The following is a 19,209-nucleotide window of genomic DNA, read 5'->3' on the forward strand; positions in this document are numbered from 1 at the left end:
GGTCTGAAGCATGCTGGGGTGAAGGGCTACCAAGTTTGTTAAAATGAATTTCCTTGACTTACTTTAAAGGTCAAAGGGGTCAAATATGTTAAAATCTTTAAACAAATTCATCTGAATAACCAAAAGGCCAAGACTCTCCTGTCATGACTGCTAATATTAAGCCTGTAGCATGCAAGGATGTAGGACTACCAAGTTTATTAATATAAATGACCTTTTCCCGTTTTCAAGGTCACAGGGGTCAAATATGTCAAAATGTTTAAACATTTACTCAATAACCAAAGGGCCCAGGATCTTGATATTGGGTCTGTAGCATGCTTGAATGATGGGCTACCAAGTTTTATCATATTATTGACCTTGACCTACTTTCAAGGTCACAGGGGTAAAAGTGTTAAAATCTTTAAGCAACATCTTCTCAATACCAAAAGGTCCAGGGTACTGATATTGGGCCTTAGCATGCTGGGATGAAGGGCTACCAAGTTTGTTAAAATAAATAATCTTTACCCACTTTCAAGGTCACAGAGGGGAAATGTCTTGAAATAATTAAACAACTTCTCAATAACCTAAAGGTCCATGGTGCTGATATTGGGCCTGTAGCATGCTGAGATGAAGGGCTACTAAGTTTGTTCACCTTGACGTACTATCAAGGTCACAAAGGTCTAATGTGTAGTGATGCATAAGCAACTTCTTTTCAATAACCAAAAGGCCAAGGTTCTTGATATTTGGGTCTGTCGCATGCTTTTTCAACAAGCAATATATCCAGAGTAATAGCATTTGTGTAGTGCATGTATAAAGAAAATGATTTCAGGTTTGTAGAAAATGTCTTTATGAACCAACAATGTGTTCTATGTAAGCTGTAGAGTAGTTGAGCAATTTATTTTAGGCCTATTTGGCCTCTTTTATAGTCAGATGACTCTTAAGGCCAATGGCTTCTTGTTGAACATTATTTGTTTATGTTCTATTGGGAATAGTTCAAAACTGGTTAGAGTTATTAGTTTAAGATGAGAGTTTAATGATATGCACATGCTGACCATGGATGACCCCCAGGGAGTTGAGGGGGCCAAAAATAGGTTTAAATGACTGAAATTTCAAACATTTTCTCCTCAGTACCCAGATAATACAGAACCAAATACTCAACATGGATGGAAGTGTATTAAGGTTCTTTATAAAAATTGTAAATTTCATGACCCAGGGGTCTCATGTTTCTCCTTGGGGAAGGGTAATATTTAATATATTTTATATAGAAAAATGACATAATTGAGCATAATTTAAGCGACCTCCAGGGGCTGATGAGTGGGCCCTAGTATGGGTCAAATTGACTGAAATTTCAAAGATGTTTTATTGTTCCTGGGTGGAAGATTTTATATAGCAATATTCAAATCTTGTGTGTAAGTTCTTTTATTTCAAATTGGTGAGAAACCTTAGCATGGGACAGCAGTTAATGTATATACAATTTACATTTGCATCATGTGTTCAATATAGTTAAAGTTATCTTACTTTTTTAAACAAAATCATTTCTATGACATGTTACATAAAGCAATGTGACTCAGGTGACCATTAAGGCCCTTGGGCCTCTTGTTTAAATAGTTACTGTAGATTTTTATTTCATTATACTATATAAATGTTAGGTATTGTTTGTGTTGCTGGTAATAAACATTTCATTGGTTGCAGTGATAAACTAGATCTTCTATATAGTTTCCATATAGCAGAGCTGCCTTACTATTCCATTTACGTTGATCTCCACAACTGTGTAATTATAGTATTGCTCAAATATTTTTGCTTAGATAACAAAGATTATTAACAAGGTGCATAAAAGCTATATTTATTTTCTTTCCCTATTAGATCAATGTGTGATGCAGAATTAATACACTTATTTTATCTTAGTATGCATGTTATTATAACTTATTTGTTTCAAAATTCTAACATTCCCCAGACTGACTATATAACAATATATATTCTAGCAAAGCTATTACCATATTTATCTTTGAATAATGCCTTCCCTATTTAAAACTTTATTATTTAAGTTAAGGGAGGGTTTTTGTGAACTATTTTAGCTTACTATTTTAGAATCAAGCGAAAATGAAGAAGAGGGCTTTTTGATAAATAGGATATACTTATTTACCCAACACGAGGAATCACAATTTGGTTTTTTCTTTCATTATTATTGAATAATGATTTTTTTTTTTATTCTCTTCATTAGAACCCAGAAGATTATTTTCAAACTAGAATCTTTTATCTGATAATATATGTCTTGCTATCATGCAATATGAAGTCCAGAAATATTGCTCAAAGTAGCTCAATCTCATCTTATATTTTGAAAGTTATCATTCACTTTATCTGCTGTTTCATTCAGTCATACACATTTTAGTGGAGTACGTGTCCCATTTATCAGTTATCATGTCTAAAATGTCTAACTCTGTTATTACTTCACTTTACTTTACGAATAATCAGGTTTAGATGTGACGTTTCAATGTATGGTACAAATTATACTCCATAGCCTTCCTCCACACAAAATTTACAAACTTTTATAAAGTGTTTGAAAATCCTCTAGAATTATCTCATAAGAACGTGACAGGTTTATATCATGATTTTAACATAAATCTTCGTTCTGTACACAGAAAAGAGAATAAAACTATATGAGATTCATCATGAATACAAACATATAGTACACATATTCACAAGTCATTAGAGTTGTTTACATTTTCAATTTGTAATATTATTTATTTGTGATGCATCTAGAATATATTTGATGAATATCTAAAAAATTAAAGTTTATTGTGTCATAAAACTTAAGTCTTTGCCTTATTTGTGTATAATTTGCCAAAGGTTATTATCAATATCTCGGAAGGATTTTGATGATAAGGCTACCAAGCAAAATACCTGCTGGTTCTGTTGCTGTTACCATTGTTCTCATTTTGGACCATGATATTACTTATTTGGATTAACCTAAGGCTTACATGTCTGTTGTTGTTGATGAAGCAGAAGATCCTTACCCTGTCCTCACCTTCTTAATGGAAAACCTGGTCTTTTCTCATTGTGCTTTCTTAAGGGGTCTCTGCATGAACTCTTTGTGCTCCTTTTGTTCCCCTTTCATCAAAGGAGGAGTGCCATTTTGGGCCTTCTGGTGGCCATGAGGAATACTTTTTATTTTTGTCTATTAAAAACTTGAGGTCAGGCAGTAATGACATGACATTAATCTAAGGTCAGCTCAAGGCCGTTCAGTTGTTATAGGGGGGATGAGTGGGGGATCAAATTCATAATTATTGCAATAATTATCAAACTAAAATATTTTTTTAAAGTTTTTTTCTCTTAAATGTCATTTGATGATATATTTCAAAACCTTCATTAGAAAAAATTACCAAAAATTATGCCATTGTTTAAAAGTAGGTCACGGTAAGTAAGTGCCCTAATTACTAATTAAGTCACACTTGAGCACCATTTTTTGTCTTAATTCATCTATAAACAATACATTTAACACATGCAGTGTATTTATTTGAAACATTTCTGCAAATATGGATGATATTAAAATGGAAAAATTCAATTTAGCACCGGGTTTCACAGGATTATAAATGACCTTTGTCTATTACTTACGGGATTGTATTTTTGTTTACTGCTTTAGTAAGGGGAATGGTGGTGTTGGGATATTCATTTAGGAGTCACTGTCACTGTCACAATCACAATCTGACCAGTTCTCCACCGTCATTGCGTCATCAACACAACTAAGGAAACTTGAGGATGCAGTTGTTTGTGCTGTATCAGACTGGTGTTGGTCATAAGAAAGATACCATAGGACAGATGCAATGTGGGCACAGCTGCCGACTACTCTGGCCTCAACCTTACATTGACAATACCAGCCTGATATTGGGGTCAGTCCATTAGAATATTCAGTCCAAATATTGTACACCTGTTTTCATCTCTGGACTTTCCACAAACGAAACATTGCGATTCAGTAAGCGAAGCTCGTGGAATATCAAGTTTGATTATTTTAGAGTCAGGTGTCTCATTCTGATGGTCTAAACCACTGTTAGAATCCTCTAATGGTTCATGGTATTTGTTGAATCTCCCTCTGCATTTTTTAGATACAGGGTCACCTAAACATAAATCTTTATTGATGTTATCTTTCACGAAAGACAGAACATCTGCCTGATTCAGACAATATATTCTGACTTTATAATCTGCTTTGCAGCAAGCACACTGCTTGTGTACTGGCATTTTACAAAAATAACAAAAAGTTAATTAAAACTAAACAAAATACTATAATACTATTATATATATATGTCACACTTGTATGAATGAAATTGTATTTAACATTTTAGTGATACACAAGATATGTGCACAAGTCAATGCATGTACGAACTGCACAAAACAAAGTATACTTATATATCTGGATATACCATGTGTTACATACACTGCATTGTAGATTACTGAAGTTTGCTAGTGTTTGAAACAAGACCATTAACAAGGTATACATCATAGATAGATGTCATACTATTTGATGTTAAAGCTCTAGTGTCACACCATCTTATGTTAAAGCTCAAGAATACAACTAATGCACGGAAGAATTATTATACTGTAAAATTTATTTGAAATAATTTTTCATACAGTGTAATTCAATATTCATTTTCATTGACCAGAATAAGATAGTGACTGGTGCTCTTGCAATTTAAGTTGTAACTGCACGTGATAAACGTATTGTTTATAGATGCATTAAGACAAAACACGATGCTCGAGTGTGACTTAATTAGTAATTAGGGCACTTAATTACCGTGACCTACTTTTAAACAATGGCATATTTTTTGGTAATTTTTTCTAATGAAGGTTTTGAAATATATCATCAAATGACATTTAAGAGAAAAAAACTTAAAAAAAATATTTTAGTTTGATAATTATTGCAATAATTATGAATTTGATCCCCCACTCGTCCCCCCTATAACAACTGAACAGCCTTGAGCTGACCTTAGATTAATGTCATGCCATTACCGTTGACAGGATGTATTATGGTATTGTGTTATTAAGATCATTTTACTTGAAGGGCCAGGATGACTTCTCAATAACAAGAAGGCTCAGGCTAATGATACCGGGCTGTAGAATGCTGGGAAGTATGACTGCTACCAAGCTGGTTCACCTTGACCTAGTCAAGGTTACAGGGGTCAACTTTGTAGAAATGCTTAAGAATCTTCTGAATAACCAAAAGGCCAAGGGTCTTGATATTTCGGCCTGTAGTATGCTTTATCAACAAGCAATATGTCTGGAGTAATGGCATTTGTGTAGTGCATGTATGAAGAATATGATTTCAAGCTTGCAAAAATTGTCTTAATGCACCAACCAATGTCTTTAATGTAATAGACAGTGTAATCGAGCAACTTATTTTAAGCCTATTTGGCCTCTTTCTTATATAGTCGAGTACAGTCAGATGACCCTTAAGGCCCATGGGCCTCTTGTCTATTCATCCATCATAAAATTTTAGCATCACACCATTATCAACTGGTGGACTTTTCAAATCACCCTACATCTTTGAGGGTCTGTTGTCAATATTAAGCAATCCTTGTTATCAAAATGTGTACGGGAAGGGTATTTCTGAAACTACATATGTAGGTTCCCCTTTGGTTCCTAGTTATGCCAGTTTGATTTCTAGACTGATTGGAGAATCTAAATGGCTAACAGTCAAACCATCTCGGATTTTGGCAGTGAAAATTTGCTGTCACTATTTCTTTGAGACACATCCATAAATTCATATTGGTTCTTAGTTTAAAGAAACTTTCAAATTTCATTTAATTCGGAGAAAGATCAGAGAAAAGAATAGAAAATAACAAATAAAGACCAAACAATGATGGAATGTCTTGTTTGTCCAGAGATACTGTCTTAATTTTTCCAATGATCTTTCAAATTTCTTTATCACCACGACATATTTTCCTGAACAGCATCATCATGACATATTTTCCTGAACAGCAGTTTGCTTCAACTGTCTTAAAAGTTACTGGTTATTGTTTTCATAGATTTAATGTCTGAAAACCTGTTTTCAAGAGACTTCTGTCAAAGCATTAATCACCTTGACCTAAAATTGTTTCTCCAAATGGTTTGATTTGACTGTATCTTGAAAGAGTTACTGCCCCTTGTTTTCATCTTATTAATCTTTGACAGAACTGTAGATTTCAGGAGATTTGTTTAACATTGTTTTAAGAGTTAGTAACCACTTATTTTTTTATCTGCATTTTGATCATGTCAAGGTATCTCTTCCCTGTGTTTAACCAAATTTCTTTGTACCTTTGTAGACTTTAAAGCCTTAAAATGTGTTTGTGTGTTCCTGAACAGCCATGTGGTTCAACCACATTTTATCAAGTTATTGCCCTTTCATTTTTTTAGGCTTTTGAAGTTCTTCAGATTTTGAGCTCCTCTTTAAAATCTAGTGTGTTCTATTATCAAAACATACAACTTCCATATCTCTCCCTTGGCATTTTGACACAAAATTATCATTTATCCAAGCAATAAATGTATTTCTTACCGACAGGATGCATGTTGTACGTCCTCCATACATGTTAGCTACGACATACTAGAGTGGAAAGTTAATGCTGTTCTCTCATTTATATATAACATCGACCCATTTCTAAGGTCTTGAGTGAAGAGTTGAAATATTAAATTGTTTGAATCACAATCATTTCTTACATTTGGCCTCTAAGTATTTATCTGCTTCAAACCACAGGATTTCAGTACAATTTAAGTCTATTTACTTTCAAGGTTTTTTGGAGACTTAATCAGAATGATGTACTAAGATTTCCATAAAGATTGAAGAAAATCCATCCGTTCTAAACATTAAAGGATAAAATTTAATCCGATTTTGATATACCTTGCTAATAAATAACATGTTAAAACATCATTCACATCATCCCATTTCTGAAATCACAAGTTTACATTAAAATCTTTTTGGTGTTTATCAAACAACCTTGACATTAACAGTAAAATTAGCATCAAATTTGTCTCCATCTACGATGAACACACATTCAATACAAGTCATACATCTTTATTGTTAAAGAAATTGGAAAATATCACATTGATGCTGAATCAATGTGTTGAGAACAAAAAAGTCCAAGACTTGGTTACATCAGAGCGCTCTTTATTTTGTTCAGAGCTACATACAGATGACTTTGGAGGCAAATAGAAACTGAACATAAAATCTGTGGTATATAAATGAGTAGAAAGTTGATGGATGTTATAAGACAACCGACATGACATGCTTTAGCACCTTGTCTGTCAATCACCTTCGCACAATGACATCTCCTCGCCCCATTTGGGAGTAGGAAGAGCAGATGACCACCACTCACAATTCTGTTAAAATATCACACCAGCACATGCATGTACATACAATACACATGCATCCATCCTGTATACAACCAACTCTATACCTTTACATACCTCCTCTACATACACAAGTATTGCAACACAAAAACCGAACGAATCAGGACATCATCACTGAGTAATGTGCCCTAACCGTTTTCACATCAACTTGTGCAATTCCACAGTATCAACCACAAAGACCTTGAATTTAAAAAAAAAAAAAAAAAAACAATTAAAAAAAAACACCAGCTCTTCACATATATATCCTCATCTACTTAAATATCAAACTAGCAAACGACATCAGTCTTTTCGTTTAAATTAAGAACCGTGTGAAAAAAGGGGTGGGGTATCTATAAAGAATACTAACCATGAAGAAAATGAAACACACAGCTGAGTGAAGGACAGGGCATGTTTACATGGTGGGCAGCCATGGTGGCCTTGCCCTTGTCACACTCGTAAGGTAAGAATGGTCCAATCGTCACCAAGGGACTGGGGCATAGTCCACCAGGTAACGCTGGAAGTTTTATATATTAATAACATGTAAATGAGTTTTCTTTTCACCAGATCTGCCAGGCTACTGGGGCAATAGCAGCACGGACAGACTGGTGATCGGGGCATCTTGCAGTAACCATCACAAATTCATCCCAAGGTATCTTGCATACGACACAACGTATACCTAAATTAAAACCAACTCCAAACTGATAATGTTCGCCATTTTGGTAATTCAGAGGCAAAATGTTTGGCCTTTTGGTAGCTTTAAGATTCATTCTTCATAAATCTTATGTTTGAATTTCATTGACTTTCCTCCTTTCCCTCATCTCCTCTTTTCACTTAAAAATGTTGAGCTAGAAATGTTAAAATCACAACTCAAAGTTTTGTGTTCATTGAATTCTTGAACTAAATATCGAATCTCCAGCATCTCTGTGTGCTCAGCTTTCCCTAGACTTTAAAGTCTATACAGTAACTATCAGAATTATTAACAGAAGGTGGACATCTAACTTTTCTTTGGTCATCCTCCATACTCATTAAATGACCAAGAAGTTCAACTTACTACAGAACTAGCACTTCCCCTCAAAGCCTTTTATACATCCATTTCTGACGTGCCTAACCTATCCCATACTTTGTGTGCAAACATGCTAATTTACAAGTGATTTGAAATGCTAAATTACCATTTCACAATGCATGCATACTAAATAGAACATGTCAGATCCATTTTTTTGTTTTACATGGCAAGAGGTGAGATTACAGCACTTGCTATATAGTAAATTAAAAGTATGTAAACTCCTTACCTATGCCACCTATGGGGTACACCAGTATCAACATTGTATGTATACATATGTATAATTGTTGAGGCAGTCATGGCCCGTTACTTACAATCTACGACTAGGGTCGAAGAAAATATTAACACTCAATTCCCGTCCGTGTCCCATTGGGAAAACAGATAAATATAATAAATAAATAATACAATAATACTTATGGCAATATTCGTTTCGAGAAGCTAATGATTTCCCCATAGGTGCATGTATACATGTTCATATCTACTGTACATCACAAAAGCATGGATGATCACCAAGTGTTGTCTGGTACATGTGCATAGATGGTACCAGACAATTGTGAACACGTCAATCCTTCCTCCAATCAATCCATGTCACAATAAATGTCCATGAATACACTTCTTTTTTCCTTCTGTTTGCTAGTCCCTGTCCACTCTATTTCAACTTCATCAAAACACATGTCTTTTCTTGGTTTCATATTACTCAAAATGTTAATGTCACAAGAAAGTTTTTTTTCCAAATCTTGATGTGAAATGTCCATGTGCTATCTTGTAGCTGTTCATACAACAGATTATCACAAAACAAGTCTAAATACTAAAACACGAGTTAATGATAATTAAATAAAAATTCAGTACTTCATGATAAAAAACCTAGTTGCTCAGTACATCTCTCCAAGATTACTGGAAGGCAACTGTTACTTCTTTTCAGTGCCCTTCTCATCTGCTTTCTTGGTGCTTGTTGAGTTTGGGCTAGGCACAGGCACTGCCCCCATAGATGCAGCAGGTTGAGGGGGGCTCTTACTGTCGTTGACAGAAGCCTCTGCCTTCAGCTTGATGCTTGGTTTGTTCTGTGGGTTGAGGAAATTCTGTGCATGTGCCAGAAGCTCCTGTCTCTGTTTAGCCTGTAGGGCTTTTATGGTGTTGTTTCCCCCAGATGCAGGGACCGCCGCAATGCTTGCTGGGGGTACTACCTGTGGAGGGCGTTGTTGTCGAGGACTGCCAGGAATCTGGACCCCTCCAGGCCGCTGGATGGGGTTAGGAAACGTGGCAGGAACTGGAGGTGCACTTGGTCTGAAGTTATTCACCATCATGGGAGATCTCACCATTGGGCCTGCAATTAAGCAATTACCGATGATGAGAATATGAAAAGCAGTGATTAGATATACATTCAAAATATAAATTACCTATTTATATCTAAACATTTTGGCATTCATTTAAACACCTATCTTTGAACTTGTTGATTACATATTATAAGAAAAGGTTTGGAATTTTCCAAATAATTGTACAATGCTTAGCCAAAACTTGTTTCCTTTCTTCAAATCACTTAAAAATACATTTGGGGATAATTATTAAAAGACACAAATAATAAATCACATGAGAAGTGTTGGGGAGTTTAAAACCCATTACCTGCAGATTGGAGTGGCTGTCCGATAAATGGCTGGTTGAACTTCTGCCCTCCAAACTGTTTCATGTTAGACATGTTGGCCATGTTGGTGGAGATGTTGGACATATTGTTATGCAAGTTGTTGTTGAAGCTCACATTGTTGAATCTTTGGTTGGTGTTGGGAGTCTGCAGTTGACTCAGGTTGAATAACTTGGAGCCTTGATTCTGCTGCTGAGATGCAGAGGAAGGTGCAACTCCAAAACTATTCTGACCTAGGGTTTGTGGCGGAGATTTCAACTATTCACAAATTAATACAAAAAATAACATTAATTTTGTATACAAGATTGAAAAACTAAAATTAGCTTTCATAAAAAAGACCAAAAAATCTGCTTAAAACACATTTTAGTGAATGAATGAGAAATGAATTGAATGTTAGACAACTTCCTATGAAAAGTAATAGTGAACTGGCATTATCATCCTAGTAGGTACCATAAACTATGATTCAATAAAACATTCCATTGATAAAAAGTGAATTACCGGAGTGCTCTGTGGTGAGCCCTGTTGTGGCTGTTGCTGTTGTGATGGGTTAAATTGTGACAGCTTTGAGCCACTGGAGGGCTGAGGTGTGGCCACACCCATGGGTGGCTGAGCTCCACCTGAGGGCTGCAGAGAAAGGTTTAGTCCAGGCCCAGCAGCAGCTGCTGCTGCTGACTGGTTTCCAAAGAATTGGGCAGCGGTTTGTCCGCCTGCTGCAGCTGCTTGTTGTATTGCACCCTGTAGAATACATGCCTGGAACACCAGCTCACCACCACTCTTCCTATTACCATTTCCCAGGTGCTGGGGACGAATAAAAGAGAAATCATTATAAATCCTTTGCTAATACAACTCTGAATTGTAATGAATTCTTAACAAAAATCAAATATTTCAACTTTAACGGAAATTCTATAAAACTGTCTTTTAGATGATCATATACTACTAACAAGTCAATAACCTTTTGATAGTGTGACTGTTACCTGCATATTATTGGAACCTGGCTGTGTCGAGAAAAAACTTGTTTGTTGAATGTTCTGTTGTGGTTGCTGATAAAAGGAAGAGGATCCCTGCACCTGTGGTACATTCTGAACTGCAGCTCTATAATGAGAAACATCCAACCACATTCACCAAGGTGTACAAGTAACTTTAACATATTGATTATTTCAACAGCAATAATTGTGAAACTAGATTAACAATGCATTAACAAGACTTTTGGAACATATGAGATTGATCTACCTGGGCTGAACAAGCTGGGAGCCAAGAATCTGTGATGTGTTCACATTCTGAGCAGTCTGTGTGTTGCCGAGAAACTGATTGGTACCAAAAGGTTGGTTGGGGTCATACTGGAAGAAGGAGATCTGCTGTGAAGGTTGGAGCAGATTACTACTCAGTCCCTGTTGTCCAAACTGAAGTGAACTGGGTCCCATATTCTTTTGTAAAGTTGTCCCTGTAATTAAAGCAGCATCATAATATAATTCAGGCTCACAGTTACTAAAACAATATCAATCACTGACCATGATTTACATCATAAATTACACAACATTGTTTTCTTATCAAACTGACTAGACCAATAAAGAACTGAAATGTTCAGAAGACAAGTATAAATCATAGGATGAACAGCATGATTTGGACCAATATCATTTAAAATCTGTTTCACGTTACTCACCATATGCATTTTGTGGCGGTTTTATAGATGTTGACATGAGAGAGGAGGTTGCAGATGACACCATGATAGTATTCTGGGGAGCAGGGTTTTGCCCAAATGCAGCCTGAGGCTGGTGTTGTGGCTGATGTTGGGCTGGCTGGTTCCTGTGTGTGTAGGCAGACAGCTGGGGAAGTTGGTAGGAGTCCAACTGGGTCGGTGTTGTAGGCATAAACAAGCTCTGCTGTGAGAATGTCTGTCCCAGCTGAGGTTGCTGTTGGCTCAAACCATAACCACCGAAACCGGGTTGGTTTTGTACCTGCTGAAAGCAAAATTAAAGAAATTAAGTACACACTCACATTCAACCATTTATCGGATTTACTATAAATACAATATCGCAGGAAACAAGTCTACATTTTACAGTCACTTTCAAGAACTCTTTTTTGAAAAAAGAGGACCATACCAAAATCAATGTAGAAGAATAATTCAACAGATTCAAATTTATTTCTAGACAACATAGATTTCCTTTCAAATGCATCAATGCTGACTCCATCAAAGTATCAGGACCTTTAATAAGAATTCAAATATATACAGAAATTAGTACCCTTGGTTCAGGAGTGATTAGCTGTGAGGTTCCCATTTGGAAGGCCTGATAGGTCTGTTGAGACACAGTGGGCAAAATTGGCTGTAAAGCTGGCGGACTTGGCACACTTGAGGGGTTACTCAACACACTGCTAGTGCCACTACTGCAGTCTCCACCAAGGGATGCCTGTAGCTGTTGGGGCTTCACCTGTCAAAAAAGCAGTGGTTGTAGTCAATTATTTGGCTCTAATCCACCTTTTCAGGACTAATATTGGAGTCTTCGATTAGACATATATAGATATTTTCACACAGTCAAACACATCACAAGGACAAAAAAGCAGATCCACAGAAACCAAAATCACAAAATGATTCTTCACTATAAGCAGAAAGTTTAACACATCTTTAAAATAATGTAATGCAAGAAAGTAAATAAATCTCAACTTAATTGAGATATTCCCCCATGAAACATTCAATATTTTTTCTACAAGATAAGCAAATAAAACCATTTGCAGAGTTCATGCATATACAAACAGATGAACAATGGTGTACACTGCAACTCTGGTCTTACTTTGCAGACATTGCTTTGTTCGTTAGCCTTTCCGTTGTCCCCTAGGGTAGCGCTGACCTCAACAGAATTGGAGCTGTAGGAGAGTCCATCCTCACGAGGTGACAAACTGGTTGCCAGGCTACTATTGTTGTCGTCTCCTCGGGTTACTGGGTCAAGGTCAAGGCCTGTGTCATTGCTCACCATCACCCCAGTATCCATGTCAGGTGGAAAGGAACTAAAGGAGTCGGACACTGATACAGTCTCTGATGTTGACACTGCACTCACCAATCCAGAGGTATTTATTCTGCAAACAAATTCCACAGTTTCATATATAATCAAATATACAAACTCGACCAAAGGAATTTAGAGGATATTGTCCAATCTTCAGAAATAAATTCAGCTATGTTTTACTCAAAAATGAATAAGTCTCATACAAGAATCATACAAATAGTTCCGAATGAACTTAAATGCTAAAATAATAAAGCATTTGATCTTACCCCTGCTCAAACATGACCATTCCTGGAGACATCTGGTCAACTTGGTCCCAGAATGTCTTCACAGATGCAATTTTCTCATTAAGATCCTGTGCTGCAGGCGATGTTGGACAAGTGGTGTCCATAGATTGAGTATTCACTGTTGTACTGGCAATAGACATTGCCACCACAGAGATGTTGGGTTCCACCATGTCTATATCTTTCTCTGGCTCAACTTTCTCCGGGAACTTTGCCAGGGCATCATCATAGACGAAGTCTAGCTTTATCTCGCTTGCATCATCTCCCTATGAAACAAATCAGACCAAATATATTGGATCAACATGAATCTGTTAAAGTAAGCAAAGCCTGTATAGAAATATACTCAACTCTCTCAAATATAATGGTTAAATCTTAATCCTTTAACCACCCAAATCCAGTCCCTCATAGACTATGCCACACTATAGTATTAATCTATTTGATGCTAACCTCTCTTAAAAGGACACATTTTTTCTTTTCTTTCTAGATAACCTATTTCAATTTTTGTAAGGAAATATCTTCACAAAACATGAATTTAAAAACACAAAAAGCATATCACAGGAGCCCTGACTTCAATTTAAGTGTCTCCAATTACCTTTCCAAATGGGAAGCTAGGAAGTTGTATTGGTTCTGGTTTCTCAATTGATGTTGTATTTCGTGATTTTTCTTTTTGTATTTCAGGTTTTTTCACCACTTTTGAATCTGGCTTGTCCATAGTTTCCTTCACACTGACCTTTTCACTGCGTGTAACCTACAAGGAAACCATGATTATCAGAACCGTCCTATAGTCTACACAAGAAGCAATTATGAGGTAGTCTATCAAAAAATTTATGCACCTTAAAAAACAAGATAATTTTTATAAAGGCACTATCAATAAATAAAATGCCTGTATTCTAAAATGGTAATGGTATGCCAGAAGTAAATATATAGTCACAAAAGGTCAAAGGTCGAATAACCATCAATGTAAATTAATAAATATATTTTTTATTTCCACATCTTGTTACAATGTTATGTGAAAAATTAATACATAAGTAACAAAATTCATGTCAAATTAGTCATCAATATCATATACTTTTCAATCATATATATTATAACAATGCAAAGTAATCATACACCAAATGTCAATATATAGGTCACTAAGGTCCCAGGTCAATCAAGACTAAGTCATTAATATCAATCAGTATGTTATACTACTGATATTGATTGATCGTAATGATCATTTAGTTTTAAATTTCATTCTCATAGTTCTTTCAGTTAAGATGACAATACACAAGCTTCTGGTATAATAGTTACATATGAAGTATAGAAAATGTTTAGAGATGAATTTTCCCTTTTGTGGCCCCTCAAAAGCAGATTCTGAAAGTGCACAAAACAGTTTCAATGGCACAAACGCTATGAACAGAATTCCCTTTGGTATGGCCTCTAACAGTAAGAACAGGCCTGCTCTGCGGACACTATATACAACATTTTGAGGAGGATGAATTCCAAAATAAATTAATGAAAACCAAACGGATAATCAGTAATCCCGAACAAAGGGATCTGTCTGATCTGGTCCTCCATGTACGACAATATTTGCAAAAGTTAAGTCAAATAGATCCGTTGCTTTCCAGTTATCCTGTCCATAAACCCTTTCGGCTGGCATGATAGCACAAGCTAGTGGGCTTCACCCAGCAGCTGAAAACAAGGAATAATATAGCAATGTGTGACGAGAAACATTTCTTTACCTTTGGTTGCCTTTGTGGTTTGGGGGCATCACTTGATTTCATATCCACTGCTATAACAGGTATCTTGTTCTCATTCTGCAAGTGTGATGATTTACCACAATGAAATTCTTTTCAATGGCCAAGAGTTATCACTATGAGTAAACATATCTACTAAATTATTTACTATTGAATCATGAAATTAATTCAGTGCTTTTTTTAATAGCACACTACATTAAAAAATAATCATTACTAAACCAAGCTTAGTCGTCACAATTTCATTCATTAATGTATAGCATTAAACTTGTGCTGGTACTTTTTGCAAATGTTCAAAAGAAAAAATTCCTTGTATTAACTTCTTCAGTCTGCCATTACACATATTCAACAAAATAACAGTAGACAAACAAATTTCAAAAGCAAGTAGATTGCCCTAATCATAATTGACAACCTTTGTCAAGTTACTAATATCATGAGAATTATTTCAACCACGGAGCATTTTGATATTGTGTACATCAGGCAAAACAATCTTATTGATCAATTCTTCTAAAGGTAAAACTCTTTTTAAGTTAATTTGTGAACATTTGTACAATTATTTACTTTAACATGTTTGGTGAATGGGTGTATGATATTACTACAAAGTTAGCTGGAGATTAGTATAATTCATTGAGAGAAATATATTTCTGATTCATGAAAGTTATGGTTGAATTAAACAAGCTTAACACAAAATCAGATCATAGTGTAATCAATGTCAAACACTGCTCAGCATTAAAAACGTGCAATGGAAAAGCAAGTGATTGAAACAAAGAAACTCAAGTGAAATTAACAATTGAAGCAATTAATTGAAGCAGTTAGATTAGATAAAGCAAAAAGAAAAGCAATCAAGCCAAGTCCCAACCAACACAAATGGCTTGTTTGGACTTGTAAACCAAAAGTGCAGAAAAAAATTGATTTCTTCTCTGATTTCAAGAACTGGGTTTTAATTTAATTTTTACCAAAAGAAATGGATAACAAAATTAAGATCACAAGGCTACAAGACAACACTTATCAAACAAAAGTAAACAGCCAACATAACAGCGGCTTATTCCACATACAACATTTTGCATTTTCAAAATCATGGGGACTAAAATTAATGGGAAGGCAAAAATAAAATAAAAGATTGTTTTTCTCAAATTATCTTGAACTCTAAAATGGGGTCCTGCTTTAACAATCCTCTTCACCTTATCTATCTTCAATTTATTTTCTGCACTTGGGGAGCTTCTAGTTGAAGAGCCTGCAGAATTAGGTTGGTCACTAACATCAATTCCACTATCGTGTTGATCCCCCTTGTCAAATTTATTCTCCACATTGGCAGCAGACACTTGTGCACCTGTGACAGCAGCATAGCTGATAGGTTTGGACACCCAGGCACTGACAGGGGCTGAAACGTGGGTCATGGCACCATTCATAGACACATGCATGGGTTGCATAGTGGCAGGGGACCCTACTGCTACACTATTCACCTGTTCAATGGCGTCTGTAAAATGAATGGCATCACATAAGGCTAAACATTTTCTTAATAAACTTCAGGAATAAATACCAAAGTAATATATTTCAGCACAAATGAATATTCATGATGGATTGATAAATATGCTTATTCCATCACAGCTGACAAAACTAATAAAAATGGTCGGTTGTAGACTCACTTTTGACATCAGTTGTTGTTTGATCCATGGCTTCAGCAGCAGAAGGGATGTTGTTTGCAAGTTCATTATCCCAGTTTTCAATCTTCATGTCAAATGGCTTTGTCTTTTCCCTCTCGCGCTGTTCCCTCTGTCTTGCCAGACGTGGGGGTAACTTACTCTTACTGCCATGTCTTGGTTTCTCACTTATCTGCCCTACACCTTTAGGTTTAGCAACAACCTTTAAGCATAATCAAAGAGAAAGATAATCATATTTATAAACAAATACCTGCATATAATGCCATTTATAATAACACATTTCAATTACCACGCTCAATAACTACACCAGGTAATGTCAATTTTAAAAGTTTTCAACTTTTATGTATATTTACAAGTAATATTCTTTCACTGTACCAATAAATCCTTCATATGAAGCAAGGGAATACAAAATTGTTTGCATCATAGGCCACTGGCAAAATTTGTTGAATCTTAGCTTCCTCCCTTGATTTGCAATTGCAAGTATGTGTTCCTATATCACTCTCTCAAACATGTCCACAAGAAACAATACAGAAAACATATTCAAGATAGTTAGTTATTGGTGATTATTAAAGTGTCCAATGGATTTAATGTCAATGAGTGTATTTACCTTTGCAGCAGATTTCTTGCTTTCCACAAGTTTCTGTCTTAGTTCTGCCTCCTGTTGAGCTTTCTGTTTGCTTTTAAATGCCTTTTTGGAGGTGACCTCTTGAAAACCTTCATTACGGTCAAACAGGAAATTTGGATCATCAATGGTTACCTCTGGGGCATCATCAATCACCACGACACCTGTAATATATCACAAGGCTTTACCTCTAGACATGTACCCAAAAACATATCTCAAATTGCATTTGTTTAAAATTTTTAAGAGTACTTTCATATCATTTTCAGTTCAACAACAATTCATGAAACATGCTCAGAAGGTATTTAGTGAAATCATGTTTAGTCATGGGATTGACAGATAAAATGATCATCATTGCATGTTTTCAATCATAACTTGATAAAACAACATATTACAATGACAATTTTATACAAAAAGGAAATCATATGACTGCCAAGTTATATAGTGTAAACATCGATGAAATATATTTGCATATGAACTAAAGTAATATATCATTGTGATGTAAGGAGATGATAATGAAAAGACATTAACTTTGCACATGCATTTGATGTCTCAATGAAGATCACAATAGCTACATAAACAACATAAAATGGAACACTCTGTGGTGAAATTCTCATCAAGATTCTCTAATGAACAATATATCAAAGAAAAATCACATCCACTTTCCCAACCCCCCACCCCCCACTTTTCCCATAACATTAATGACCAAAAATCATCAATGCACACCAAAAAAAATGACAAATCAATTCTTATTAAATACTTACAAAAAATAATCATTGATACAATTTAAAGGATCTTCAATTAGATTCTGTTTCATAATAGATAATGTAACCTATCACACAGATTTCATATTAGCTTGCCAGAGGTGTGAAAAACTATAGGATTAGTTTCAAGAGCCACATATGAAATGGAAACATTTAAAATCCAATATGTCTGCACTTGTCAAAATGTTATGATGCTGGCTTTTCATTATGTATTCTGGACAGCTATGCAAACACCTTTGAAAACATTTGAGCAAATTCAGTATTTAAAACGGTTTTATCATAATTACATTTTCAGACATAATGCAACATGCTCAGAACGTATTTAGTGAAATCATGTTTAATCATGGGATTGACAGATAAAATGATCATCATTGCATGTTTTCAATCACGATTTGATAAACTGCATATATCCTAGTGAGGAATTTCAACGATCTGCTTACAGTCATGTAGATATTACAAAGGCATATTTTCTGTTCAAACAAAAAACCTTAATGCATGTTTGCAAATGTTGATGTATACTAGATTTTGGAAACTGTTAACAAAATAAGTATAATTGTATTTACAGATAAAATTATCCTTATTGCATGACCTTTCTGTAACAAGAAATCATGAATAGCTTGAGAACAATACCTTTGATATTTTTTTGATAGATTTGAGAATGTTAAAAATAGTCAATATACTTGTGCATTAACAAGGTAGTATTTAAAATGATAATTATAATGACAAATATGTGTGCAGCATCTGTTGTCATTAGCAATAAGTTAACTTTGGTGGACTGTAACAACACGCTTCTGGTTCTCCATTAAATCAATTTTTAATGACAAAATCAAAATAATGTGGAGTAACATACAAACATTTTGTTGAGAATTTTCATTTGACAAGTATTTTAATGTTATTTTGTTTCCTTAGGAGTACAATTTTTTTTGCAATTTTTCAAAGGAGATTGAGTGCTTTGGTGTTGACATCTTGGAACATGTATTATTTCAACTTGCCTTATGCTTGGAAGATTATTTAAGCCATCAAATATATCTACAATGGCAAGATCTCAGGTATTGTGTTACGAGTCTGAAGAAAACAATTAGGTCATTGTGTAAATACATGCTCAGAATAGAAGTAAATTCACTATTGAT

At 35.1% G+C, this 19,209-nt stretch overlaps 1 protein-coding gene across 6 annotated transcripts in view; it reads right to left on the minus strand.

Annotated features, from left to right (window-relative positions):
• Positions 1 to 7,091: 7,091 nt before the first annotated feature.
• The window catches only part of LOC132558092 (protein PRRC2C-like), a 29,622-nt gene continuing 17,504 nt past the window's right edge, over positions 7,092 to 19,209 (minus strand). For 3 of the 6 annotated variants that reach the window (XM_060222637.1, XM_060222645.1, XM_060222620.1), the window contains exons 25-38: positions 17,304 to 17,482; positions 16,682 to 16,898; positions 16,217 to 16,512; positions 15,024 to 15,098; positions 13,895 to 14,050; positions 13,288 to 13,568; positions 12,812 to 13,094; positions 12,266 to 12,451; positions 11,686 to 11,983; positions 11,256 to 11,466; positions 11,000 to 11,117; positions 10,524 to 10,823; positions 10,010 to 10,283; positions 7,092 to 9,713 (exon numbers count right to left, since the gene is read on the minus strand). In XM_060222637.1, the coding sequence (XP_060078620.1) occupies positions 9,298 to 9,713; positions 10,010 to 10,283; positions 10,524 to 10,823; positions 11,000 to 11,117; positions 11,256 to 11,466; positions 11,686 to 11,983; positions 12,266 to 12,451; positions 12,812 to 13,094; positions 13,288 to 13,568; positions 13,895 to 14,050; positions 15,024 to 15,098; positions 16,217 to 16,512; positions 16,682 to 16,898; positions 17,304 to 17,482 (3,290 nt within the window). In that variant the 3' untranslated portion in view covers positions 7,092 to 9,297. The remainder of the gene's footprint in view (positions 9,714 to 10,009; positions 10,284 to 10,523; positions 10,824 to 10,999; positions 11,118 to 11,255; positions 11,467 to 11,685; positions 11,984 to 12,265; positions 12,452 to 12,811; positions 13,095 to 13,287; positions 13,569 to 13,894; positions 14,051 to 15,023; positions 15,099 to 16,216; positions 16,513 to 16,681; positions 16,899 to 17,303; positions 17,483 to 19,209) is intronic. The other 3 variants (XM_060222660.1, XM_060222652.1, XM_060222628.1) reach the window with 3 other exon arrangements.

This window comes from Ylistrum balloti, unplaced genomic scaffold (genome assembly GCF_031769215.1).
Source record: "Ylistrum balloti isolate Yb309-2 unplaced genomic scaffold, AGI_CSIRO_Ybal_v1 Utg369658, whole genome shotgun sequence".
NCBI classification, from domain to species: Eukaryota; Metazoa; Mollusca; class Bivalvia; order Pectinida; family Pectinidae; genus Ylistrum; species Ylistrum balloti.